The following is a 26,471-nucleotide window of genomic DNA, read 5'->3' as shown; positions in this document are numbered from 1 at the left end:
AATCATATTGGCTGACATTAGAGAATGGCATTGTTAGGTTTTATAAATACAGTTTACTTGGTCATTTAATCTGCAAACAAAGTAGAGTCCATGAACCAAAGAGTTGGTGGTTCAATCCCCAACTCTTCAAGTCTGAATGCCTATGTATCCTTTGGCACGAAACGGAACCCCAATCGACAACTCTGCCTGCAGTGTGTAAATGGTGTGTGTGATAAGAAAAAAGCACAGCATGTAGCGCTGTAGGAATGTGTGTGTGAATGGGATAATGTGGCTTGTATTGTAAAGTGCTTTGAACGGTCGTTAAGACTTGAAAACTACGATCTCAATCTGGTTCCCTGGTGGTGTTGTCAATCATTTGGTTAGTTTTACACTCAATTTTCAACTTTCTAAATCTTTAGTGAATACAAATTAGTAAAAGAGTGGAAGAAAACCTAACAGATTTCTTCATCTGTGCTGTTTTAGCTCTGTGATTGAACCTTAATCCTCTAATACTCCTCTCATCTCCTAATTCTGTGTCTCCAGGCTAATTAATAACAAATGATATCAGAGTTTAAGTGAACTCGGCTACATGAAACGACCACATTCTCTAAACCAGAGCTGAATGATATGGTCTAATTATCATGAATAGATTCGACTGATATTTTAGTTGGAATACAGTTTTATCCATTTCTTTATTTCACTTTAATCTGTGAAGCCAGTTGACAAAACTGGGCATTGACTCAAACAATAGGCAGCTATTTAAATCTCTGATGTCAGAGTTTAAAGCAGAGGTCGTATTATTATTTTGATGAATAATACATTTAATAATTCCAGTCACTATATGTGTTTCTGCCTGCAAGTGCCTTTTTTTCATTTAAGCTATCAACCATGAGTGTGTGATGTATACTGAAAGAAATTTAAAGCCTGAAACAAAATTAAACAAGAACAGGCAGAACTATTTACATTTCCTCCTGCTTGCCTGTGCAGAGTCAGGAGATTTTTGTAATAACTTACACAGCCTGAACATCGCCTGAGCCCGGCCGACATGCAAAACTGACTGGGAGAAACGTGAAAGGTACACAGACAGCAAATGGGCTATGACTTGAGATGATGCCTGCACTATAATGGTTTGAAGCACATAAGACACCTGTCAGAGCTGTGACAGTCTTATCAGTCTGTGTCAGAGTCAAGGTCTCTGACACAGAGGGCCATCATCACTAGGGCCGGGACTCTTCAGTGGGCCGGGGGGGCCGTTTTGGAGGGTCAGATGACGGCTACTGATCATAAACAAAGTTGGAAGATGTCTGTCTGCATTTAGTTTTCTTTGTTCTTTGTTTGTTGCTTGTGCAGCTCACATGTCTTGCATGGGCTAGTTATTGCATAACCTGTTACATTTATTTTCAGTAGCTACAAGCTGATTCACGTCCAACAACATCTTTAAAAATATTTGTTTATGTCAGTAGAGGTGGAAACTTAAATATTCTGCTAAAGACTAGTGCGAGCATAATTGTTGCACTAATACTCCCCAAACCCTTTAAGGTGACATTGATGTGAAGGATAAGTGGAAGAAAATGGCACAAATCATGCTACTGATAAGAATCCAGCGCAGGTTATCTGCATAGTGTGACCTATTTTTTCATTGCCATCAATTTCTGGTTTAAATGTCCTTTGGTTCCATTTTTTATGCTGACCAACTTTATGGGACTAATACAATGATTGAGAATTGCATTATCAACTTAGTCCAACTAGTCAAAGCCAGACTTTTTAAAATACCAATGAAGCGCTTATTAGGCCTGTAACACAACAAATATCCACAAACTTGGTCATTTTGTATCATAGTGTTGTCGCATATCGATACCCAAATACTCACCAACACTCTTTAAAGCTGCGCTTACGAATGGTGTACCATTATCACTGGATATCTTTCTATACATCAAAGTAGTTCCTTCCATCAATCAATGCCCAAATGGTAAAATTCCCGTCACAATAGGTAATGATAATGATTAGAACTAGAGGTAGATGATAATAGTTAAAGGGATAGTTCACTGAAAAATGAAAATGCAATCTACTCACCACCATGCCGATGGAGGGGAGGGTGAAGTGTTTCAGTTCACAAAACACTTCTGGAGTCTCAGAAGTAAACTTTGTTAGAGCAGAATCCATTATAATTGAAGTAAATGGTGACCATGACTTCAGACATAATACAACTGAAAAGAGATAACATGCCTCCATACCGCTTGTGTGGTGTAATCCAAGTGTCCTCTAGCTCCGACATTATTATTCGACTCAAAATAATGTCATTTACAACGTGTTTTTAGCCTAAAAGTCCATTATACCTTCCTACGAGACATTCATGGACCGTTGGACGTGCTAATGTTTGCTAGCTTAGGCACTTCCGGTGGACTTTAAGGCTAAAAGATGACATTGTTTCGAGTCGAAATTTGAATGATGGTACACTTGGATGATACCACACGAGCAGTATTGAGCCATGTTGTGTTTTTTTTTTAATTGTTTAATTACGTCTGAAGTCTAGGTCATCATTGACTTCAATTGTATCCGATAAGGCTGCTACAAAGTTAACTTCTGAGACTCGTCAAGTGTTTTGTTGACTCAAACACTTATTCTACCCTCCATTGGCATAGTAGTGAGTAGATGATGAGTGCATTTTAAATTTTTCGGTGAACTATCCCTTTAAGAGGGAGGGTAAGAAAACTGTAGCGAATGTTAATTTAGCCACAAAGGATTATGTATCTTCTAGCTGACGCCCAAGTAGAGTGAATCCCAATGTTTTTATCTGAACAAATAAAAATTAAGCATATTATGTGTTGGGGATGGGGTCAGGCAATTGAATTGATGTTGTTACTTTTCTCAAACATAATGTGTCTATTATATGTCAAAAGCAACACCAGCTACGAGACTATATAGCACTAAGTTAAGTGATGTATATTAAAACATTTGTTGAAACAAGCCTTTACCCTGGCGGACCATCCTCACCTTCTAGTAACCATACTGATATGAAAAGAGCACTGGTTTGAGCCACAGTGCAGCCGAAGTGGATATTCTGCTGCTGTGCCGTTGATTAAGCTTGACATGACGAGAGCTGAAGAGCTGCCTGGATTAAAAAACTGCTGACTTCTTTCCTGCCGCTGTTCACTCCCTAGCCTTACTCTTACCCATCTCTCCATCCCTTGCTCTATCCTTCATTTCTTCAAGTTTCCCTCATGATGCTGGTTATAATGGGGGAAGTTAGACGTGCAGGGACTCATTCAAATCAGGTCCCTCTCTTTCTCTTTCTCCCTATCTACCTCTCCTCATCTCCCCCCTCGCCATCATATTCATCAGATGTAATTATTTCAGCACAACGTAGGAGGAGCCTGCACAGCAAAAAATTAAACCTTCAAATATCTTTCCACCTCAGCCATTCAGGCAACAAGACCTACATTTTCAACCTCGATCAGAGAGAGAACAGAAAAATGAGGGGAGAGAGGAAAAATCCAGAAAAATGGGATGATAGAAAGAGGGGAGAGGATAAGCAGGGAGGAGACGGCTACAAAGAGAATATGTTAGGAGGAAAAGGAGGATGTGAGGCTGTAGAAGTGAGCTGTGAGCTGTAGCCGCTGAGTTAACAGAACATGGGATCAGTGATGCTGTCAGGCTAGAAAATGCTTGACAGCAAAGCAGACTCGGAAAGCTCAGTGGGAGGAACTGCTTAGCTAGACTATGTGACTGAGGCTTTCCACATCTTCCCCTTAAATTCAAGGGGCAAACTTGTCCCCTAGCACCTTGCCAAAAAATTGGAACGGGGTGGGAGGGGGTTTAGTGGATAGCTGGATTCAGGACAGCTGCGCGTTGCATTGTGGGAAGGACAGGGATGGGAAGAAACGCTTGAAACGTGCAGAGATTTACTAGCTTGCTAGTGAAAAGCTAAAATAGCACTCTTAATGGCAGCTGGGTCGCAGCGGTGGATGCAAAGCCGCGTAAGGACAGACAGGACGGGAGCAGGCTGACACAGCGCGGAAAGAAGCTGTGTGATTTTGTTTTGAAGCCGGGAGAAATTAGAGAGCAAAGCAAGGTCTGGACACAAGGGAGTATCAGCTCTCGTCTGGACGAAGAAGAGAAGGAAAGAAAAAAGACAGGAGGAGAGGAATAGGAGGAGGTGTGATCTTTAATGTTTATTTTAAGATGCTGAAGGGTGTTGTCTCTTCATTTCATTTCTCTTGTATCGTTTTATGCCTTGCTTGGGCCAGCAGTTGATTTCTGTGTTTTATGTGTGTATATCTTTGTGCCCATGTGGATTTATGTGTTGGTGTGTATCTGAAGGGTGTAATGCTTTTCTCTCAGGTTGCGGTTTCGGCTCAGCAATCACTCAGTGCTGCAGTCAATTTGTGGTTGATTTACCCTTCTCTCCCTCTATTTCTGGTTGATTACAGCTGTTGTCTCTGCACTTCTGTTTTCCACGGCAAGAAATATGGACCTTGTTTGATGTGTCGCCATCCCAATGTCTTGTCTCTCATGCATAATCTCCAACTTTTAAGTTTGATGAATGAATGAATACAGAGTTTATTTGGTTTGAATGATTAAAGACACTGGTTTATAGTGTCTGAGTCAGCAGTGATACTTAAAGTAATCAATAGCAATCAGCTTTAAAAGGCGAACTGGTTGACTTATAGACAATGCTTATATCAATACTGACCTCTTCTGTTAGTGAAGTTAATTTAGTCTCTTTCTGTTTGCTCATTTACGTCTTTACAATTTTTCTTCTGATGCTCTTTTTCTTATCTGATGATAACGCGTTGCTGCTAAGAGAAACTTGCAACAGTCATGACTCATGCCCCACTGACATTTGTTGTGCTGCCAAGCACTGTTCAGTCCTGCAGAACCTCAACTGGAGATCCCAAAGACACTTGATATGTGCAAGGAATCTAGAACATTTATCATTCAGCTGATTGATACAGTCATTAAACAGTCAAAGGCTTTCCTCAATATCCCATTAACTGTGGGAACTATATCATATAGAATGTATGAGTGATATTTATAATGCAGATAAAAGTTGAATTATTAGAAAATGTATTTTTGTTGGTTTAAATAACATTATAACTGTCTGTTTCTTGTCTACAGGTCCAGGAGTGGTTGTGTCTAAATTGTCAGATGCAGAGAGCTCTTGGCATTGATATGACCACGCCTCGCTCTAAGAGCCAACAGCAGATTCATTCTCCATCCCACCAAGCCAAACCCATTGTCCAGCCTCAGCAACCCGCACCTCAGCCAACACAGCCGGCAGCAGCAGCACTGCCCAAACCTCTGGCACAGAGTCAGCCCACCCAGCGACAGCAGCAGCAGCAACAGCAGCATCCTCAGTCTCAGCCCTACGGCCAGACGCAGCCCTATTCCGAGTCACAGCCATACTCCCAGTCCCAGCAGTATCCCCAGTCTCAGTCTCAGACTTACCCATCATCCCAGCCAGGGCTGCAGACTCAGCCTCACACCTCCCCAGGCTTACAGAGACACCCAGGCCCTGGCGGCCCCCAGAATAAGACAGGGCCCTCTCAGCAGGGCATGAGGTCTGACCCGTACTCCCACAAAGGTCCTGGAGCTCCAGGGGCTGCCGGAGGGCCTACAGGAGGCCCCAATCAACCTGGGGGTCCAAGGATTCCCCACCCTGGTGCTGTGCCACTGCCTGGTTTGGCAAAAGCACCCTCCCAGCCTGATTTGGGTCGTGGTTCTCCGATGCATCAGTCAATGGCTCGACACCACGACCAGACAAGAAGTGCCGGCTCCTCGCCGGCCCACAGATCTCAAAGTCAGGCACCCCCTCCTGCCCAGGATGGCCTAACCAAACTATTTGGCTTTGGAGCATCGCTGCTCAATCAGGCGAGTACCCTGATCAGTGTTGACCCTCTGCCCACCGCCTCCACCCAGCCAAGTCCTGCACGAGGGAAGGTGGTGTTCAGCAATGCAACTCCTGAAAACAGGCAGCAGCAACAACAAGGGACAGCTGGCACTAAACCATTAGGGATGGGGGGCCCTCATGCTCCAACTCAAATGGGAGGCCCTCATCCACCGGGTCAAATGGGGGCTGCTCATCCGCCAGGCCAAATGGGGGCTTCTCATCCAACGGGCCAAATGGTGGCTGCTCATGCACCTAGCCAAATGGGGGCTGCTCATCCGCCGGGCCAAATGGGGGCTGCTCATGCACCCAGCCAAAGGGGGGCTGTTTATCCACCGGGCCAAATGGGGGCTGCTCATGCACCGAGCCAAATGGGGGGTCCTCATGCACCAAGCAAAATGGGGGCTGCTCATGCACCGAGCCAAATGGGGGGTCCTCATGCACCGAGTCAAATGGGGGGTCCTCATGCACCGAACCAAATGGGGGCTGCTCATGCACCGAGCCAAATGGGGGCTGCTCATGCACCGAGCCAAATTGGAGGTCATCGTGCACCAAGCCAAATGGGAGGTCCCAAAATGGGTGGACTACATGGGCAATCTCAGAAGCAACATCAGCAGACCATGCCCTATCAACAAGGAATGCCGCAGCAGCAGTCACCCGCCCATCATCAAAAGGGGCAGCAAGGACAGCCACAACCACAAGGTTTTCATCAGCAAACACCTCCTCATCTGCAGAAAGCTCTGCAGAAGCAGGAGCCTGTGGCGGCCCCTGTGCCCGCTCCAGAACCTGTGAAACCGAAAGTGAACTGTCCTCTTTGCAAAACGGAGCTGAACATTGGCAGCTCTGGCCCACCCAACTACAACACCTGTACACAGTGTCAAAGCCAAGTGTGTAACCTGTGTGGCTTCAACCCTACACCACATCTGGTTGAGGTAAGAGGAATGACACACATACTAAGAATACAGTGCACGCATAGTGCACAATAAACATGAAGCATGTCAGTTGACAAAGGAGTCTCACAGCATGTTGTAGTAAAGTAGAATTACTGCGTGCGCGCACACACACACACACACACACACACACACACACACACACACACACACACACACACACACACACACACACACACACACACACACACACACACACATGTTTGTAGTTCTTCTTAGTGAGGACTCTCACTGGCATAATGCATTCCCTAGCCCCCAACCTTATCCCTAAACCAATTCTTAACCCTCAAACAGCCCATTTGAAATCGTTTGGACCAGCCAAAATGTCCTCACTCTGTACAGTCAATGCTTAAAATGGTTCTCACTAAGATATAAGTATAATAACACACGCACACACTCAGACTCATCTCTTCTAACACAGTCAACACTATTCAGCACAAATACAAAAAAACGCTATTCATTCCACTGTTGGACCGCTTCCTCCTCACTGTGCAGAAGTTAGGCCTGAACCTCTATTCTTTCTACAAAGATTAGTTATCCGACTAATTGGGACAAATATTCAAAGGAAACATCTAGATAGAACCTTTAACACGATGCAATTGCACTCATTTGTGGCAGGATGCACAAAGTTCATTTATCAGCTGCTGAGAGAATGATGAACTTCCTCCTGTGTTGTATCTATGAAGGTCTTTGAGCAAAATATACAAACAAACTTAAGACTTACATATTGTATACTCATTGCTCTACAGTTTACAAGATCTTTATTCGAAACAAAAGACAAGCTAACTGTGTCACTTTGAACTTAACAAAGATGGCCTCCATCAATCTAATGGTTGTCACATGGGTGAAGGCAAATTTGTACACACTTTTTTATGCTCGGTTGGTAAGACAATAGAGATTTAAGAACAAGAAAGAAATATGGAGGGCTGCAAATGAAACAAGTGAGAAAAAGAGAGATAGATAGTTTTTTGAGTGGGGGCATTGAAGAGTAGATGCTTAAGACAGGGTTCCAGACAGAGGGCAGAGAGATGGAAGCATTCAGACAAAGAATAGAAACAGGGCGAGAGGGTGAGATAATTAATGAATGAAAACAGTTTTTAAAAAAAGCTTCCCCATTGGCAAGAGAGAAGGCAACAGAAATGTAATGAGAGGAAGAAAGGAGGAAAGAAAGACATAGGAACGAACGTAGGGAAAGGACGGAAGGAGTGAAGGCCAAAAGACAGAAGGTTGTCTGGAAAATAAAGATATATAAGAATGCAGAGAAGTAGATGACTATGCAAGGAAAAGAGGCAGTCATTAAGGAAATTAAAAAGGAAGGAAGGAGGGAAGGAAAGGAGGTAAAGAAGTAGCAGTAGTAAATCAGCAGGAAAATGAATAGAGGGATGCAAATGATGATAGAAAAGACTCAAAGAAGCAAGGATGTGTGTAAGTCAGTCAGTCGGTCATGCAAAATGAGGATGACTCGTGTTGTATTTACTTTGAGCGAGTGTGATGCCTTCAGGGTCTCTGGGGAGTTCGGAGTGCTATACTGATATGTACTGATAATGCCACAATACAGACTTCGAGATAATAAAGGAAAGCGTTATACAACTACTACTACCACTGTGTAAGGACAGTGGTGAATAGACACACAGAGCATGGAGACAAAGAATGTTATTTAGACCGTGAGAAATCCACACCATTAAAACCATCACACACTTTCAGATCAAAAGGAGAGTGTGTGTGTGAGTGTGTGTGTTTGTGTAATTACAAGAAAGACAGAATGAGGAGAGAAGAGGATACATATTGCATTATATTATTATAAGGTACAAAAAATGAATATCAAGAACACCAGATTAAATTATACTTTCAGTAAATGCCATGAAATAAACATTCAATTAGACTGAATTGAGAGATGTCTGAAGAAAGATGTTTAAGGAAGATGCTTCAGCAGAGATTTTAAAAAGGGAGTTGGAATAGAAACGCAAAATGAGGTGAAGAAAGAGAAACGTTAGAAAGCGTTGAAGAGGAACTTAATGGAATTAATAGGATGACACATTACAGACAGAGACTAGTCTCACAGAGATTAGGGAAAAGTTAAAATTTTGTCAGATTGAAAGAGCGAAAGAGCAGCCGGAGCGGTTAGAAAGAGAGCCGGATAGAGGCAGAGGGAGAAACCAGACATGGAGCTGAATCACGTGCAGCCTCCAGTCCAGAGGGATGAAAATCCAACACACACACACATAGACACACACACAATGGCAGTTAGTAGAACAGTAGGGAAAAGGAGGTTGAAAAATGACGTTAGCGAAGCAAAGAGGGGGAAGGAGAGATGACGTCAAGGGACCAAAGGGATCACAGTCCTCATTTTTTTATGCTGAGGTGTTTTTAACTAAATCCTAATGAAAATATTTGTGTGTAGTACTTTTATCACACTTCATAGCACTTTTTATACAGTGCTGTAAATAACAATGTAAATATCCAAGTTTCATTGAGTCCTACATCGGCTCCAAAAATTATACTTTGACCAAATTACTTTGCATATTGTATATGCAGCCTTTTCAGTTTTTCATTACATGTTGAATTGACATGATGAGAACCTCAGGTGTAAATGCAGAAGCCCATAGATATCCAGATTATAAACATTTAGATACAAATCAAATGTCAAAATGGCCAACATAGTGATCAAATAGGGTTTTGAAGTCGACTACTTTCACCATTTCTTCTTACAGGTCACTCTCATGTGTCTTTACTGAAAAATGCATGTGTCTGACAGCATGGTGCGGATGAGCTTTAGTGTTTGAAAAAAAGACAAGCGCGCTTTGGGATAGAGACACATGGAGGGTAGGACTTGCTTGGTTCATCTATAATTCAGATAAGTTTTTTTATATATATTTAAATATATATATATGTTCATATATATAAATAGCCAGAGAGATGTCTCCTGGAACAGAAAAGTTAAGAGTCACAGTATCCTTCCCCCTCTTGCCTCCCTGCTTCTTTAACTAATTCCTGCTTCCATCTTATTATGCCTCCCTGCGTTTTTTGGCTGTCCACTTTCTGTTTCTTCAGTTTATAGAGACAGAGAAGAACAATGCAATGACATTTTTCCATATAAATGAAATAGAGCTTTAAATGGGACATGCAAGGGACATCCAGTCTGGACAGACTGGGTCATGTGTTGTGCATATGTTTCAAATGGGTCCATGTATTGTTTATGCAACAGTCTGATCTCAACATGGAAACACATGAAACAGAATAAGTAATTGTTTGGTGATGAGAACAAGCTTCACATGAAAGACTGAATGATGACACACACACACACACACACACACACACACACATGCACACACACAGTGAATGAGTGAATGAGGCCATTTCTCTGTCCGGTCTGTCATTCAGGATTTCACAGCTGTCATCACTGCCGTCGCAACAATTATCAGGATGTTAACAGCCCGTCCACCTGGATTTGTGTCTACATGTGTGTGCTTGTGTTTGTTTGTGTGTCTGAACTGAAGTAAACGGATTTGTGACTGTGGCTTTTAATCTGTATAGGTGTGTGTGTGTGTGTGTGCACATGTGGTGTGTCTGTGTTTGCAGGTTTATGATCAAATTTGGGTTTTTAGTCTAACCGGGTATGTTTTTGTGTGAGAGGTAGCTGTGTACCAGAGTGTGACTATGTATCATTATGTATATGTCTGTATTTGGGTCAAAAATCTAATTCAACCAAATTTGACATGACACACTATTAGTTTGAAGGCTGACCTCACTGATACACATGCTTGATAGCTAGTTAAAACCAATATCAGAAACATGAGCACTTGAACAACAGTAAGATTTAACTAAAATGACAGAAATCTTCTTTGAGAAACATTTGTTCAATATATACTTAAATTCAGTTTTGTCCATGTCCAGACTAATATAAAGGAGTCAGATTTATGACCTATACTGCAGCCGTTAGCGTTTGGGGAGCTGTCATGTCGTACATATTCACATTCTATAAGTGCAACCAAGCTCCAAAATGTAGGTTCTCAACTCAAGCACTTCATGTATATTTTTATATATTTTATATAAGACTATTTTCAGACACATCACTCTGCATCAGGCAAATGCCACAACGGCCAAATGGTTAACACTGGTAATTTAATGAGTTTCTCTGTATGACTTTGATTATGCGTGTGTGCAAGTGTAAGTGCTTTCCACAGAGCTGATTGGTCATTTCAAAGGTTGCTCTTAGCACTCTAGGGGTCATCAGGGCTAATAGAGTAGCTTTAGTTATTGTATCTTTGATGTAGCACTATCATTATTATCAACTATTCCTCGTCCATCCCTTTACCTTTTTCTGTCTTCCAATTTCTCTCATTGTCTTCACTCCTCATTTGTTCTCTTTCAACTCGGGGGGAAGTAACAATCTGTAAATTGATGTGCAGAGAGCAGACACCCAGAGAGGCACAAGGTAATCGAGCGAGGAAACAGCCAGAAGAAAATTTCAGCAAAACACACAAGCTGCATAATGTTCCATAAAGTGTTTGACATTTAGTCAACACCAGACAAATAGATGCCACAAACCAAAATCTGCAGCTGTGATGACCCGGTCGGATTTAGATTGACATGTTCAGAGACAAGTTCACACACACAAACACACACACACACACACACACACACACACACACACACACACACACACACACACACACAGTTTAAAAATGGCAGGAATCACCACTTGCACTCTATACTTATGTACATACATGCGCACACACACAATGAATACACACCAGGCTAACAAACACTTACGAAAAACAGATTATATGCATTATGCTCACACATGCACATCGCTATGCTTGCAATAAGGTGATGTCACCCAATGGGTATAATTACATAGAGCATTACACACACACACACTGTGTCCTTTTAAATGCTCATAAACACACACACTGGTTGAGCGCACATGTAAAAATAGAACATACAGAAAGGAGCAGAGGTTGTCTCCTGCTGTGGATTGAACTATATATGTTCAAATACGTTGAATTTGGTTTGCAGTTGCAGTTTCAAACGTGAAAATTAAGGTTAAAGTTTCAATCCGTGGGACAAGAATGTCTCTACCAAAGTAAATATTTGCTTGTGCAGCTGGACCAATACTCTAAAAATAAAGACAGAAAAGAGTTCTGTCGTTTAAGGAGCCACAATAGTCTACAACAAGCCAAGAGCATGAAAGCCACTAAAAGGAAGATGCGACTTAGGCCCAGAAACAAGGAGAGATGAGAAGGAAAGAGCTGCTAGATGGAGGCAATAAGGATGGAGTGAGTCATGCTTCTCTATTTAGAAAGAAACCAGAACAGAAATAGAGGCTGAGAGCAGCAGCAGGAACCACTGGGCTTCTAATGGACGGACAGTTCGCTCCTACACTCGAGGATATCTCACTACAATTAATAATACAACAGCTCGCCATCCTCTCCTCTCTTCCTTCTTCTCTTCATGCCGCTGTCCAGCCTCTACTTCCATCTGTTCCTTTGATCTTGTCCTCTGAGCCTCCTTTTTTCATCGTCTCCCATCCACATTTTATCAGGTGGGATTCAATTAGCAACATTCTGATCACTGTCCTGCTGTGAGGGTAAATATAGCCTTCCTACATTTTCAATCGCTACCTCATTAACTCCCTCTATGTTCTTTATTACATTTCTTCTTCTGCGACTATTTCTCTGTCTCCTCTTCTTTTTCGCAAAACCCTCCCTTGTCCTCTTTTGTTGTCATGTCTGCAAGAAACAAACTTGCCCACCTTCAGCCTCTTTCTCTCTTTACTTATTCAGTGCCCTACCTCCACTCACTATTTAAAAAAATTCATACAATATGCATTCAGAAGGCTGCAAGGCAACTAACTTTTTCGGTTTTCTGTGGTGTTGGCCTTTTTTTCACAGCCTTATGAGCTTAGTCATTGAAATAATGATAACCAGGAAAAACAGAACCATCTGCTTGTCTGAACTCTTTTACCTGTAAAATCAACTCACTTAAGAGGATGCGGTGGAGGGCGCTGAACCTGTGAATGTGTTATTATTTTAATGAATTCATAAATGGAAATTGTTTTATCCATTTGCAAAGAGCCTTTGTTGAGACAATACTTTATTAGAATTAGTTTTCATTAACAGAGACAGATCAATTATTTTCTTTAGCTTGGTAACTTTAGCATGGGGAGAGCGTGGCCTAGGGGATAGAGCGGGTGCTCTGCAACAAGAAGGTTGCCGGTTCGAATCCCACTCTATCCCATCTGCATGCCTAAGTGTCCTTGGCAAGATACTGAACCCCTAGATGGCCCCTCATAAAAAAAATGATGAGTGTTCTAAAAATGTAAGTCGCTTTGGATAAAAGCGTCAGCTAAATGACATGTAATGTAATGTAATGTAACACCTTGTCAGAGACCATGCAGTCAAAAGGACAAATGAGAACAGGACTACTTTTCAAAATATGGGGTTTATTTCACCCAATAATGTCAAAATACAACGGATTGTAATTAATAACAAAACTGGGCCCATTAGAAGAGCTGAACAAGACAGAACTCTCCTAAAAAAATGCAGCAGACTCAGTTTGTTTCTTTTAGAGGCAAAATTTGAACACTTTTGTCACAGAGGCATGACTAAGCTGTACCATTTTGAAAGCTCCTCCAAATGGGGCAGACAAATACGCCCTTTCATGCCTGAGAAATAAATGGTCAAACAGATTTATCCTTCCTGCCCCAACCAATCCCAGGATTTATTTTAGTTCATTGACATTGATTGTTTTTCAAAGAGAAAGGGGCGCCGGTGTACAATGCTTTAGCATCACACATAAACTAAAATTACAAATGTTAAAAAACCAAAGGGCATTCAAGCCCTCTTGTCTCGTTGACCTGCAGCTCTGTTGCTAGGATGGTATGAGCTGGTGATGCAGATCACAGAAAGCCTCTGAAGACCAGACCCTCTTAGTTCGGTTGGGCCTTCACAGTCTGTGTGGCCGAGGAGGTGGTCTTTGTGTGACAGCTAGACTGTGTGCGGATATGACGCAGAAGGAAGGATATAGACCCTGAATTAAGACTTATAATAACAAATGTGTGTGCGCCTCATTAAGAATACAATGTAGTGTCTTTGTTTGCCTTTGTTTTCTGCTTTTTAACCATTTATCTAAATAATGTTGCTGTGGATAAGGCCATGTCACACCTCATTGACACCAATAGCATTGTCTACTGGCCAGCAGCTAGTTAGCATGGGTAGCATTGTTAGCATTTCTTTGCGGTGTGGTGTGCAGCCCATTGATTGATTGTACAAAAACAAGGTGTAGCTGCAGTGTTCCTGGTTGACTTGCACCGTAGTGGACAGGTGGGAGGTGTGTTTCGAGTGTTTTGTGGTCCTAAAGATGTCAAAGTGTGGAAAAGGGTTAGGAATGATTGTGTCCTCCCAGGAGTCATTTTAACATCACTGCATCAATTGTTTTACAGAAAGGGACTCACAACTATTTCCATCCAAAGTTGAGTCCAGTGTTGTTTTTTTCCCCTTCTAGAGTGACGTCAGTACTGGGTGTGCGTGATAACTAGTCGCCTCAGCCGGTTCTTTAAATACCTGCAGATGACGTATACTGAGGTGGTGCGCTTGGATTGGTCAGGCAGGAACAGTGAGACTCAATTTGAGATGTTTCTGTTTTCCCAAACTCAAGAACCTTTCTGTAACATAGATATAAAAAAGACTGTACTGGTGTAAAATGATGCTTCAGCCCTGATGTGCTGTACTCCTACTGGTCTGTGGCACGTTGGGTCGTCTGCGGTCACTTCATTTATGCACCCTCATGAATCTCCTCTCTCTTCTAAACACACACACTCTCCAGTCTTTATGTCTGAAGGACTTTTGTGTTTTCCTCCTTGACTTACCTTCCATTGATTCTCCCCCTGTCACCTTCTACCCTGTCATCTGTCTCCATCTCCATTCTGTCCACCTCTAGTTTCAAACCTCACTCTCAACTATTCACTCAGTCTTTCCTCCTGTCTGTCCAAGCTTCTGGTTTATCCTAATCTTCTCCTGTCCTGCAGGACAACACTGCCTTTTCCTCCTCGACCCCTTCCTCCATACTAGCACTCCTGCATCTTTCCCTTTCTTCTTCTCCCCTCATCCATCTGTCTACTTTCCCCCCCTTTGCTCTGTCTCCACCCCTCCATCTTTTCTTCTCGTCTTTTCATTATATCACCTTCACTCTCTGTCTTTCTCACAGACATCCTTCATTGCTTCTCTGCTCCTACTGTCTTTGGCAGTTTCATTGAACATAAAACTCTGCTTGAATCAGATTTCTCTGTAAAACACCCACACACAAACACATCAAACACACACACACACACACACACACACACACACACTAATACAATCTCACACACCATTTCACATGGAAATTGCTCTGTTTTATCTCAGGTTTTACCCCCTTGAACACAGGAGTCCTCGATCAGAGGCTGAGAGAAAGTGAGCGAAAGTTTTTCTAAACTGAGGCATGTTTTTGTGACTAAGATGAAAGTAAAGGACAGGGCAGGATGCTGTACTTTTGTGTTTCATTTTGAATGTTTACTCAATTAACACATTTTTGTTCATTACCAATCTTTTGTTAATTGAGTTTTTCTCTCCACAGTCGCCGAAGTACAAAGATAATTGAAATGTTTATCTTTGAGTGAAAGTATACTGAAATTTAATGCAGAAATTCACACTGTTGACCCTCATCATTTCAAATAAGGTATGTGACCTTGAAGACATCTCAGGGAGCTTCTGTGACTGAGCAGCTCTAGATTGTTCCCAGCTAATTAGCGTGTTAGCAGTTAACTTGCCAGCCACTGTATCACCATGCTTAGAACCATACAGTTAAAAAACGCATTGAGGTGAACTTGGCTGTGTCATTTCCTGGTGTGACCGGGCCTGTATAGAGAATCTATGTTAAATATGATTAAAACTGATAAAGACCGGTTAGACTGCTAGACTGTTTGTTACCTTTAACTTTCCAACATTGTGTATGTTGCAATATCTTATTATTGCCACAATCTTAAGTGCTAAAAAATGTAGTCTTTATTACATACGATTGTAAGGCCAGTCATTATTGTCATTGCAACAAATTTTGTCGCAATGAGAGTTGTACCCTTCATTTATAGCTAATGTGTTGATCTGAGATCAGCTACACTGACTCACTTTGTCAGAGTTACGTTTACATGCCCTTTTCTATTTCAAAGAACATGTGTAACAAGTGTAACAAGTGTAACTCATATAGAAAGATAACTGTGTCGGTAAAGAGGATGAGAAGGAGGACAGTGATTTCATCCGCTCTTAAAAACCACAGAGAAGCGACTGGGGATGCTCACAAAGAAACATCCTGTTCTAGAATGGTGTTGAGGACATTCTCTATCAAAATATTGTATCCAACAAGATAATCCTTCATTGCCAGCAGTAATTTAGTTGTCTGATTGTTTTCTGAAGAGTGGACATGTTGTGTTTTAGTTGCAGTCTCACTGTGACGTCACCCATTGGTTAATGAAATGCCATTTTATACATTGGCATTTTAGCCAGCACCATCTAGTTTTTCTGAAACCAGAAATAGCCATATTTTGAGAAGTCAGGGGTAAGCTTTACTGAAAAAGTACACCTGTGAGCTGCACCCATTGGACGGTAGCAGCTGTCAATCACATTGATATCCGTGCTCCTGTGTATACCGGGATGTATCAGCTATTTTGCTCTACAATGAACATCATGCTGAGTTGAAGAAGACTTCCAAACAGGACCATAAAGTGCTTAAGAAAATGTAGGGTCGTTTGCTGATGGACTTCTATTGAAACAGAGTTCTTTTTGCAACCAGTTGCAAAGGCCAAATAGTTGATCATTCAAGAATCTACACATATTTGTATTTACAGTAATTCTGCACATTTTAGGTGGGTAACTGCGCCCCCTACAGCCACTGACAGTGGTGTTGTTTTGAGTTAATGCTCTATGAGTGGAGGAATGATCCTTCACAATAGTGACATAGGGGAATAAAAACACCTCTTCACGAGATAAAAAGCAGTAATAAATTCTTTAGGTCAGGACAGAGGAGGAGACAGCGAGAGTCACACCTTTGGTACAGAAACAGCAGGTCTTCAGGGAGGTAAGAAGATAGTTGTGCGTTATGCATGTGTTCGGCTGCGTTCATTTCTGCGTGCTGTACCTTAAAGTTTTGTATTTTTCTTGCCCTACTTTCCCTACTCTCTCTACCAAACTGCCTTTTAAATGGGTCAGCGAGGAGAGCTGTTCCCTCCCCCAGGCTACACACTGATTAACAGCACCCCTCACACACTAAAAAAGAGTCTGCCACAGAACCACAATGTGTGATTCTGAGTTAAAGGTCCCAAAGGTGTAGGGACATTGCAGCTGAAGAGAAAATGGGAAGTTCCCCAACAGCCCGAACGAGTGAAAGGACAAGCTGCTGGCAGCCACTTTTTAAATATCAGCCTATAGTTGAGCAGTGATTGAGATTTAAAAGATAAACAACTGAAACTGGGGTTCTCCAGAAATGTAGGATATAGTTGCATGTAATTAAGTGTTGAGGCAGAATGATTCATTAGAAAAAGAGAAGAGGAGAGTTTAATTACATATACTCCTAAAAACAACATGGACAATATGATTCTCAGGGGAAGGCTTTACCACAAGATGTCAGAACCTGGCAGCAAGTATTTGTTCACATTATTTAGGGGAACAGCAATGCACACTTGATGTTTAGTTTTTCCATCTGGCTAATTCATTTTGATATTTCATGAAGCATTGGTCTGGGGATAATTAGTAAACATCATAAGCCCTGTACATCCTGATCCACAGTTACAGAGCAGAAGAAGAACTATCCTCCCCCAAGGGTTCACACCTGCATAACATCACTACTGACATGGAAAAAGAAACAAAATGGAGGACTCTGGAGGAGTAATCTGCGTCCTGTAGGTTGAGAGCTGTGATGGTGTGTGTGGTAGATTTCTCTGTGAGGATCAGAGCTGTTTTTGAGAGGCACATTATATGCAGCTGGTGAGTCAAAATGAGGCTCAGCACACGTTAAACCCCAAAGCATAATGGACAACGTGAGGAGTGTTCAGATTCTCAGTTACAGCGTTGCCAAGTGCCAGTGATGGGAAACAAGATGAGCACTGTTTTACCACGAAGGCGCCCGAGGGCTCAGATAAGATGATGAAGGAAAATACTATTTCTGAAGCTGAAACAGCTGCTGAGAGTTAATGAAGGATTCTCTTTGAGCAATATGCCAAGTACAGAGACTTGATCTTCTGAGTCATTACGGACGACTGGAGTAATACTATATCTTAAAGTGGCCCAGAGCTTGTCCTATATCACCAGAGGTTGCAGCAGGGCCTGAAAGGAGGGTTTGCTCTGAGAAAGATGTCGACTGTATTGGATCTGGTCCCTCTACGGCTGGCAGGTGGTCATCACTACCTGAAACCTCTAACACAGAGATTTCTACTTTGAATCCTTAATGGAGTGGCTGCTTTATGATCACCAATAACTATGACAGCATCAGAAAGAAGCCTTTACACAACAGTCAACCTTTGAGTGATACATTTAAATGTCAGTGTGAATGGGAATTGTGTTTTGTCTCTATTTGGTTGTTTGTCTCTATGTGTCGGCCGTGTGATAGGCTGGCAACCTGAATATAAATCAAATGGTAAATGGACTGTATTTACATTGTGTTTTTTTCTCATCAACCACCTAAAGTACCTTAAAGTGCCGTAGCACTCACCCATTCACACACACAATCATATGCTCCAGCACAAACTGGGATTTGTGCACTTTGGGCATATCTGTGATGAAAACTGGGATTTGGGAGTTACGTATCTTGCCCAAGGTCACTTCTAAATGTAGACTGACCTTCTGGGAGAGAGACATAGGTCTCTGAACCGAGAACAGCAATTTCCTCATGGTATATAGCGTTGGCATATTCCATTTCTACAACCAAATAACACAGTTAAACGTGTTGTTTGTGTAAATACAGATGCTCTTTGATTTTCCCTTTATTTGAGTAGTTATCTTGTTGCCTGTCACAAGATTTCCCATTAACACAAAAGCAGAATATCTGATTTCCCAGGATCTTTGAAAACAGCCTTAATGTAAATGAAGCAACATACACGCTCTGACAGCAGGAAACCTGGAAGCTGCTGTAACTTAGACTGAATATATTGACTGATGTTAAAAGCACTGTCACTTTTTGGGGTTTCACTGCCCCCCCTAACATTTATTTCTGTCCAGGATTCGGATGTTTCATATCAAAGACAAACACGTTGATTTGCTTTTCATTTACATTTTATCTCTCTCACACTCACACTGGTTTTAATTCTGCATAATGGCTGACTCGTGAGCTCAAATCAGCATCTGTCTGTTTTTGTGATTATACAGTAACACACATACTACTATAGGGAACCCACACACGCAGACACACACACGCAGACACAACACACACACACATACACAGAGCCATGACTCACATAGATTATTCAGTGAAAAGGGTGAATGACTCAGACACTCTCATCTCATCTGTCTTTTTCTCTTTCTTTTTCTTGTTTCCTTTCATTGGACCAGCAGTCGGTTTTGTCCAGTCGATGCCCACAATGTGTGTATGTGTGTGACGGGATATGTAGGTGTGTTGTGGGGTCGTGACAAACAGAAAGAACATTGATTTGCAAATGTTTTCATTCATTCGCTCCTGTACTTGGCTCTCCACTTGGCTCCGTTTACAGTTTACTTTTTGTTTTTCCTTTTCATTTCATGTGTTATATCTGAGCAAAAAACGTAGAAATATCACAATATTAGATCCAGGTCCTTTCACCAGTCTTACTTTCTATACTTATCAAACACCTCTTCTGTTGCAACAGCAGCAGACAGGCTGTAGCTGTAACAACAGATGCCAAATGGTGCTTTCACAACTTTATTCATATAACGACAGATTATGCAGCTCAAGTGAAGACATGAGAACAGTTTCAAGTCTTTAAGTACTTTTAAAGGCTGTGAGGGCGTGTTACCACAAGTTATGGAGCCATTTGTCACGGGATGGGTTGAGATCCAAGAGCTGGAGGCGCTAAATGATTAAATGGATCCTCCACATGCTACTGTTGGGAAAAAGTTCCTGTGATTGTAGAAATCCTTCATGTTTCAATTTTGCCATACTACTAAAATGTAGTCTTAGTCATAAGGTCATAGATTCCGGGAGAATAAAAAGGTTTGTTTTACAAAGCCACAGGGTTGGAAGCTGGCAAGGATTCATGGTGTTGCTCAAGGACACAAGGGAGACGCTTGGTGTCACAGACAGACAATAAATGTTATTGTGTTTTTCTGGATAGCTCTGACTCCTTTTTAAATACACACACACACACACACACATCCACACACACATGCACGCACACACACACACACACACACCTACACACACAAATACATACATTCACTCTATAACTTATATTTGTAATATTAAAGGGAAACAACAAAAATGAAGCCCCTCCAGTTTTCATGTAGCTCATATGAAACACTGACATCTCCTTTATTAAACGGTTCCTCCGTCAGTCCACTGTCATCTCATTCACAAGTTTGAGTTCACATAATGAAAAGTGAAGTTTAAACCCCTAATAACACCACTATTCTGAATAAACTCCCTCTGACAGCCCGACAATGTCCTCTGTGGTTGCCTTGACGAATGTTGGAGCTCCATCTGCCAATCACCTGTCAGATCCTGATCCTGCATGTGCCCATCGCTGACACTGACACACACACACACACACACACACTGACAAACACACACACACACACACACACACACACACACACACACACACACACACAAACACAGACATAAACAAGCCGTCACTCATTTGGATGTAAATACAGATAAATGTGTGTACACTTGAGTTGTAAGCTCTGTTCACAGACAGTCACATTTACATTTACATCAAATATATACACCAAGAAACAATAGAACAGAATAGAAAGCAAGACATTACGATGACGTTATGGTCACAAACCATTTGATTCTATTCAGATGTGCAACTGAAGGGAACCAAGTCATATTTTTGTATCATTATGCTCCAAAGCCCAATGCCCTTAGTTATGGTTTTGCAAATAACAATTGTTATGGGCCCTATTTTTGGATGGTCAATTTTTTTCAGGGATATTCAGCTCAGCATGTGATGTGATTGGTTGCAACGTTCACATCAATTTGTTTTGAAAGAGCAACGGCCTATGGGGAAACTTCATCCGGCTGTCGGTTGGTCGGTCAGTCAGTCTGTCAGTCAGGACGTTGGCTTTTATAGGGCAGACCCCACTGTTGTAGTGAATCAAAGCGATAAGGTAACGATGGACTGTCCTTTTGAATGTCTCTCTGAAAGAAACTGTGCCATGAGCTCCGGCTCCCTTCAAAGAGCAGTAACGCCTTTTCACTAAATTAAAGGGTATGCCCAGCCAGATCCATTTACTGTATTTTCCTCCAGCTCCCTTGTGCTGCTCACTGAATGGATGATTCCCAAGTGGGCCATACCATTCTGTTGGTGCTCATGGGGGTGTTTTTATCTTCTTTGCTGGCTGTTCTGCCTCCAAGACAAAAGCTTGATGTGTTTCTCCTCCACTACTCCCCCATTCATCCTTCCTCCCTCTTTCCTCCCTTACACCTGTCTTCCTCTACCCACTCAAACTTTCTCTCCTCCACTCAAAATCTAATTTATTTTGACTTATTGTAACTCATATTTTCTTAATTTCTTGAGAATTTTACAAAAACCAAACACTCAAGATTAGTTAAACAATAAATAATAACAGATTAAAGAATATATTTACATGTCTATAGATGAACATTCTAGATAGGTGTAAACAGCACATTTTCAAAATGTCAAACTCCTCCTTTAAATTATGTTATTGATAAAATTAAAGTTCAGCACCTGTACCAACCTCATTTACTATTTGATATTGTATAATGTGATGACAAAAAGTACTATTAAAGTACTGTTTAATCACTGTACACTCCTAGTTGGTTTTCTTATGGGTGTTTTTTAACTTGTGCACTGACAACCAATACCTGCTTCATACCTCTGTTATGCCACGTGGGTAAAACAAAACGCGGTTGACTCCTTTCCATTTGGCGGTAGAGGAGTTAGCCTTTTGTTTTTTTTTCTCTGGTGCATCGTTTTCTATGTCACGGACAAACCAGAAACTTAGGTGCTCTCTCACCTAAGCGCCTTCACACGGGGGTGTCATGTTTCTAAATCTGCCGATCGGAGCTGGAGCCGAATAAAACCTTTGTCTACTGACATTCTACTGACCCGAGAATGTCGATTGAATCCACTTCCATTGCAGACAAATGCCAGATGAGATGAATTTGACAATCTAGACTGGTCACATTTAGAAAACAGCATCTCTCTCTCCTGCCATTGCCATGTCCAAGATTTTCTGACACTGACAATATTAGACCTACAGCCACTTTCTTCATGATTTAAATAGATCAGGATCTCTGTATGTTGGTCCTGCGATACGCTGGAGACTTGTCCAGGTTGCCTCTCACCCAATGTCAGCTGTGATTGGCTCTAGCTCCCCCCATGACCCTCAAAGGACGATTGGTATAGGTAATGGATGGATCGATTTTTTTGTAGTTGACAATAAATGATAGAGAACAATTCTAATTAAGATTTAAGATTTATTCCAAAACATAACAGTGTTTTTTGTTACCAGCAGAAGAAAAGGTTAGGATAAGAAAATGGAGAGTGATTTGACAAGTAGCCATCACAGCCCTGTTTGTTTCTCACTGCATCATATTTCAAACACCACTCAGGGAAAACACACTCGCACAAATAAATAATGTGCCTGTGTAATTTAGGCGTGGGCGGTTGAATTAGCTCTGTCAGTAGCATGTTGTTCCTCTGCTCAGCTCAGCAGGAGACATAATGAATAATGGTGATGTGAAGAGACCTCTGCGAGTGTTTTTGTGGATGTGTCCCTATGTATGCACGGCATGTCTCATCTCAGCAATAATAGCTCTCGCAAAAACAGAGAGAGAAAGAGAGCAGGGTAGCAAGTCATAAAGTGAGAGAGAGGATAGAGAGAGGATAGAGAGAGAGAGAGAGAGAGAGAGAGAGAAGCCAGTTAGCACATATGCAAAGTACATCCACGTCCTAGCATGCACAAACACATATACGCCTACACAATCATGATGACAAATAACGGTCCTCACGAATGCAATGAGAGAACAAGCCAGAAACACATGGAGAAGGGAAAAGAGAGAGAAAGTGATGGATGGCTAAAGGAGGGTGATGGGAGCGAGTATAAAGGTTAGGATTGGACTGTACCACGATGCAGGAAGGGGGATGGAGAATCTATGTGTGTGTGCATGTGTGTGTGTGTGTGTGCGTGTGTGTGTGCGTGTGTGTAACTAGAAAAATCCAGCTACAACCAGCAGCTCAGTGGTTTGCATTCCACTGCTGCTCTTGGTCTCTACAGTATCCATCTCTCCCTCTGCCTCCTCTTATCCTCTGTCATTCTCTCCCTCCTTGTCCTCTTTCTTTCTCTGAATCACTTCTATGGAGATTTTGGATTGCTAATTCGATATTCTTCCTTCACTCTCTGACACGCTATGCAGTATCACATTACGTTGTGTAGTATGCTCTATTATCTGAGACTACAGTGAAGCAGAAACACAGCTGTCTCCCATCAGTAGGACCTGTTTGTCCCCCTGCTGGTGAGAATTGGTTATTGCACTTGGATGTTGCCTCTGTCCATGGTGCTGATTTCAGCTGTTTTCTTGCTGCTGCCAGGATTCATATCTGGTGTCATGATCTTAATGGAGCAAATTTAATAAGATGCCTTGATTTTGAGTGGTGGAGTAATTGACCATCCATAACGATCCACTAAATATATTATTAAACATTTTGTAATTATCACAGTCAAACAGGACAATCAACACCGTTTCTACACAGGAGTTTACACTTTCTATGTTAACATTATCGTTCGTTTTTATGTGATGTAAGGGAAGCTGGAGGACAACTATGACTGAGGTGTTCTGTGGACAGACTATAAGAGGTTTACCATGATGTGTTCATGTTTGAGGTATAACGTTAAGTCAGACTTTTTAAGTTGACCGCAATCTGGAACAAATTTGTTAGAGGGATCAGGTGAAGCTGCAGAAAGAGGAGAAAAGGGAAACTCAGAAAGAGATCAAAGAAAATAATGATGGGATTGAAAGTGTGTCTGGAGCTCGCTACAGCTGCCAAACTCCTGCTGTAGTTATACTTATTATGCATCACTTTATTAAGTGACACACACACACAAAAAGACATGTACTAACATCTCCTCAATAGACTGTCAACTCCACTTCTCTCCTCGTCCACAGCCTAAACTACCATCTTCTCAAGTACATGATGCACTTTCCTCCATTTTATTATGTTAATGCTGTCAGTAGCCAGGGGCTGTTTTGTTCTAAAAGCCTACATTGCCATCAGACAGCTGAAATGACACACATATAATATATGTGGAATAAGACTTATTACATCTGGATGTAACCAGGGATGTTCAGGGATTTGTAACACTATCAGCCGTTGTAGGGTAATTTTACTGTTGTTTAAATCACTGTCTACATTACTCACTAATCTTCTTGACCTCACCTACACCATTTTCATAAAAAGAACACAACAATAAGTGTAAATATAAGTGGTCTTAGTTTTTTTCCCACTGTATGTTTTCACACATTACCCACGGCGGCGATAGATAAACAATTGATGTATAAACTAATACTATCGTATTGAATTTAAATGAAGGTGGATTTGTAGTCAAATATAGGAGAGTATGGAAATAAAGCAGCAGAGTGACAGGCAGGGCTTTATGGCAAACAGAAAATGAGGGAGAGAGAGCAGGTGTACTATCTCTGTAGCTCCCCTGGGAGAGGAGGAGGGTAAATTGATGTAGCCTCCCGAGCAAACACACATATGTACATACACGCACACAAATACACACACTCCTGTGCACGCAAGCATAAAACAATTAGAAAAACCCCCCTGGAGTCTTTTGGGGAATCAAATTACAGCCAGGCCTTCTCTTGATCCAACTGGAGTAGATTCTGCCCTGAAACTGACCAATCAGCTCTTTCGGATTCTAATCAATACAATTGTATGTACTAAGGTGTGTGTGTGTGTGTGTGTGTGTGTGTGTGTGTGCTGAAAGTGTGAAAGGCAGTACATTTCCCATTTGGTTGAAGATAGCTTTACCTCTAAGTTGTCCCAAGGGATGTGGAGAAATAGCAGTGTAGTGTAATGCAGTGTATGTGTGTATGTGTGTATGTGTGTAGTGGCGAGTGACTGTATGTTTATTAATTAGAGTAAAACGCAGAGGCGTGGGATCTTCCACTAGCTGCTGTGCAGTGTTTTTACAGCCGATCTATTTCCTCTCTGTTGTTGTTTTGGCCACTGAAGCTTCATGGTCACTGCAGCGCCACAGATTATGGAACTAATTCTTTTCCACTGATTGACTCAGTCTGAACTGCCAGCATGTGATTTGTGTGTTTGCATGAAAGTGTTTGTGTCCTATTACTTCTATCTTTGTGAGGAGCTGTTATAGACCTTTAGAGACAGGACAGTCTGGCCTGATTGACAACTTCAAATAGCTGTTGGGTTTGACCGTTAAAATTTGACATGCTTAGGTTCGTTTTTTGGGGGTCCGGGTTACATAATTAACAGTCGTCAATCAGTCAGAATTCTCTGTGTGGCCACGAGATCATACAATTTAGCAATCTAGTATCTGAGCTCAGTCCGTGATGAGCATTTTCCATTAATTATCTGTGGCGACGGGCCAAATTCAGGTTTGTCCTGCCACAGTTTCATAATAGATTATACAGTTGTGTGCACTTTATTTGATGAGTGCTCGCTCACACTTCGTCAATAACGTTTTTACAGTCCATGCAGACAGTCATTGTTTCGGCGGCAAGAGGCATATTGTTCTGAATAATTGATCCAACACTTATATTTCATCCATCTATCCCTCCATCCACTCCCACTCTGCTACCCTTCGCCCCTCTTTGTTTAGTTCATCTCACCTTTGACTCCTCACCCTGTTTCCAGCTGCGATGTCACTCAAGAATTATTGCGTTCTCCATTCAAACAGACTGCAGGGACTTCAGGGTGACGAAGCTAAACCTTGCTAATGTATCGATGATGAAACAGGACCCTCCAGTATTGTATTGTTTTTACATTAAGAATATGCATTACTTCTGCAAGACTTTGTCCTCACGTAACTCTAAACTCTTTTTTTAACCAGATAATAGAGTGAAGGGTTAGGGTTAGGGTAAAGGGTAAAGGGTAAATGATGACTGTCAGGGCAATATCCCCCTACTATGATTTCATTTGAAAGTGAATCACCTCTGCTGTGGATACACCTGAATTCAACAGTACTTTTAGAGCCGCTAAAACAAAGAAGCTGGGGAATGCTGCTAACCCCATTTTAGTTTGAATACTCGTTGGCAACCATTTGCTGCTCCAATCGTTCATCACAGGGCCTTCACTAAATCAGTTCACTAAATTAGGTAACTGTTGCTGACCCTTTTGTATTTGCTAACAGTGATATGTAGTTAAATTCTGGATTTTATAATGATACAACTGTCTATATGTGTAGGAGTACAACGGCACAGTGAACCGTGCAGTATGA

The 26,471-nt window shown here is 41.7% G+C and overlaps 1 protein-coding gene across 1 annotated transcript; it reads left to right on the top strand.

Annotated features, from left to right (window-relative positions):
* The first annotated feature begins 2,056 nt into the window (after positions 1-2,056).
* On the top strand, positions 2,057-26,471 carry LOC133956979 (protein piccolo-like). The gene is made up of 3 exons (XM_062392358.1): positions 2,057-2,074; positions 5,098-6,798; positions 26,439-26,471. Exons 1-3 carry the CDS (start codon positions 2,057-2,059, stop codon positions 26,469-26,471), a joined length of 1,752 nt encoding a protein of 583 aa, XP_062248342.1.

This window comes from Platichthys flesus, chromosome 7, assembly GCF_949316205.1.
Source record: "Platichthys flesus chromosome 7, fPlaFle2.1, whole genome shotgun sequence".
Lineage (NCBI taxonomy): Eukaryota > Metazoa > Chordata > Actinopteri > Pleuronectiformes > Pleuronectidae > Platichthys > Platichthys flesus.
Note: the sequence above shows the minus strand (reverse complement) of the source record. Positions and strands in the feature narration are given on the sequence as shown.

Excerpts from the sequence above, each read along its gene's own strand:
- LOC133956979 (XM_062392358.1), top strand. Across the intron at positions 6,799-26,438 it reads CTACACCACATCTGGTTGAG|GAGTACAACGGCACAGTGAA; the intron begins GTAAGAGGAATG and ends CTATATGTGTAG.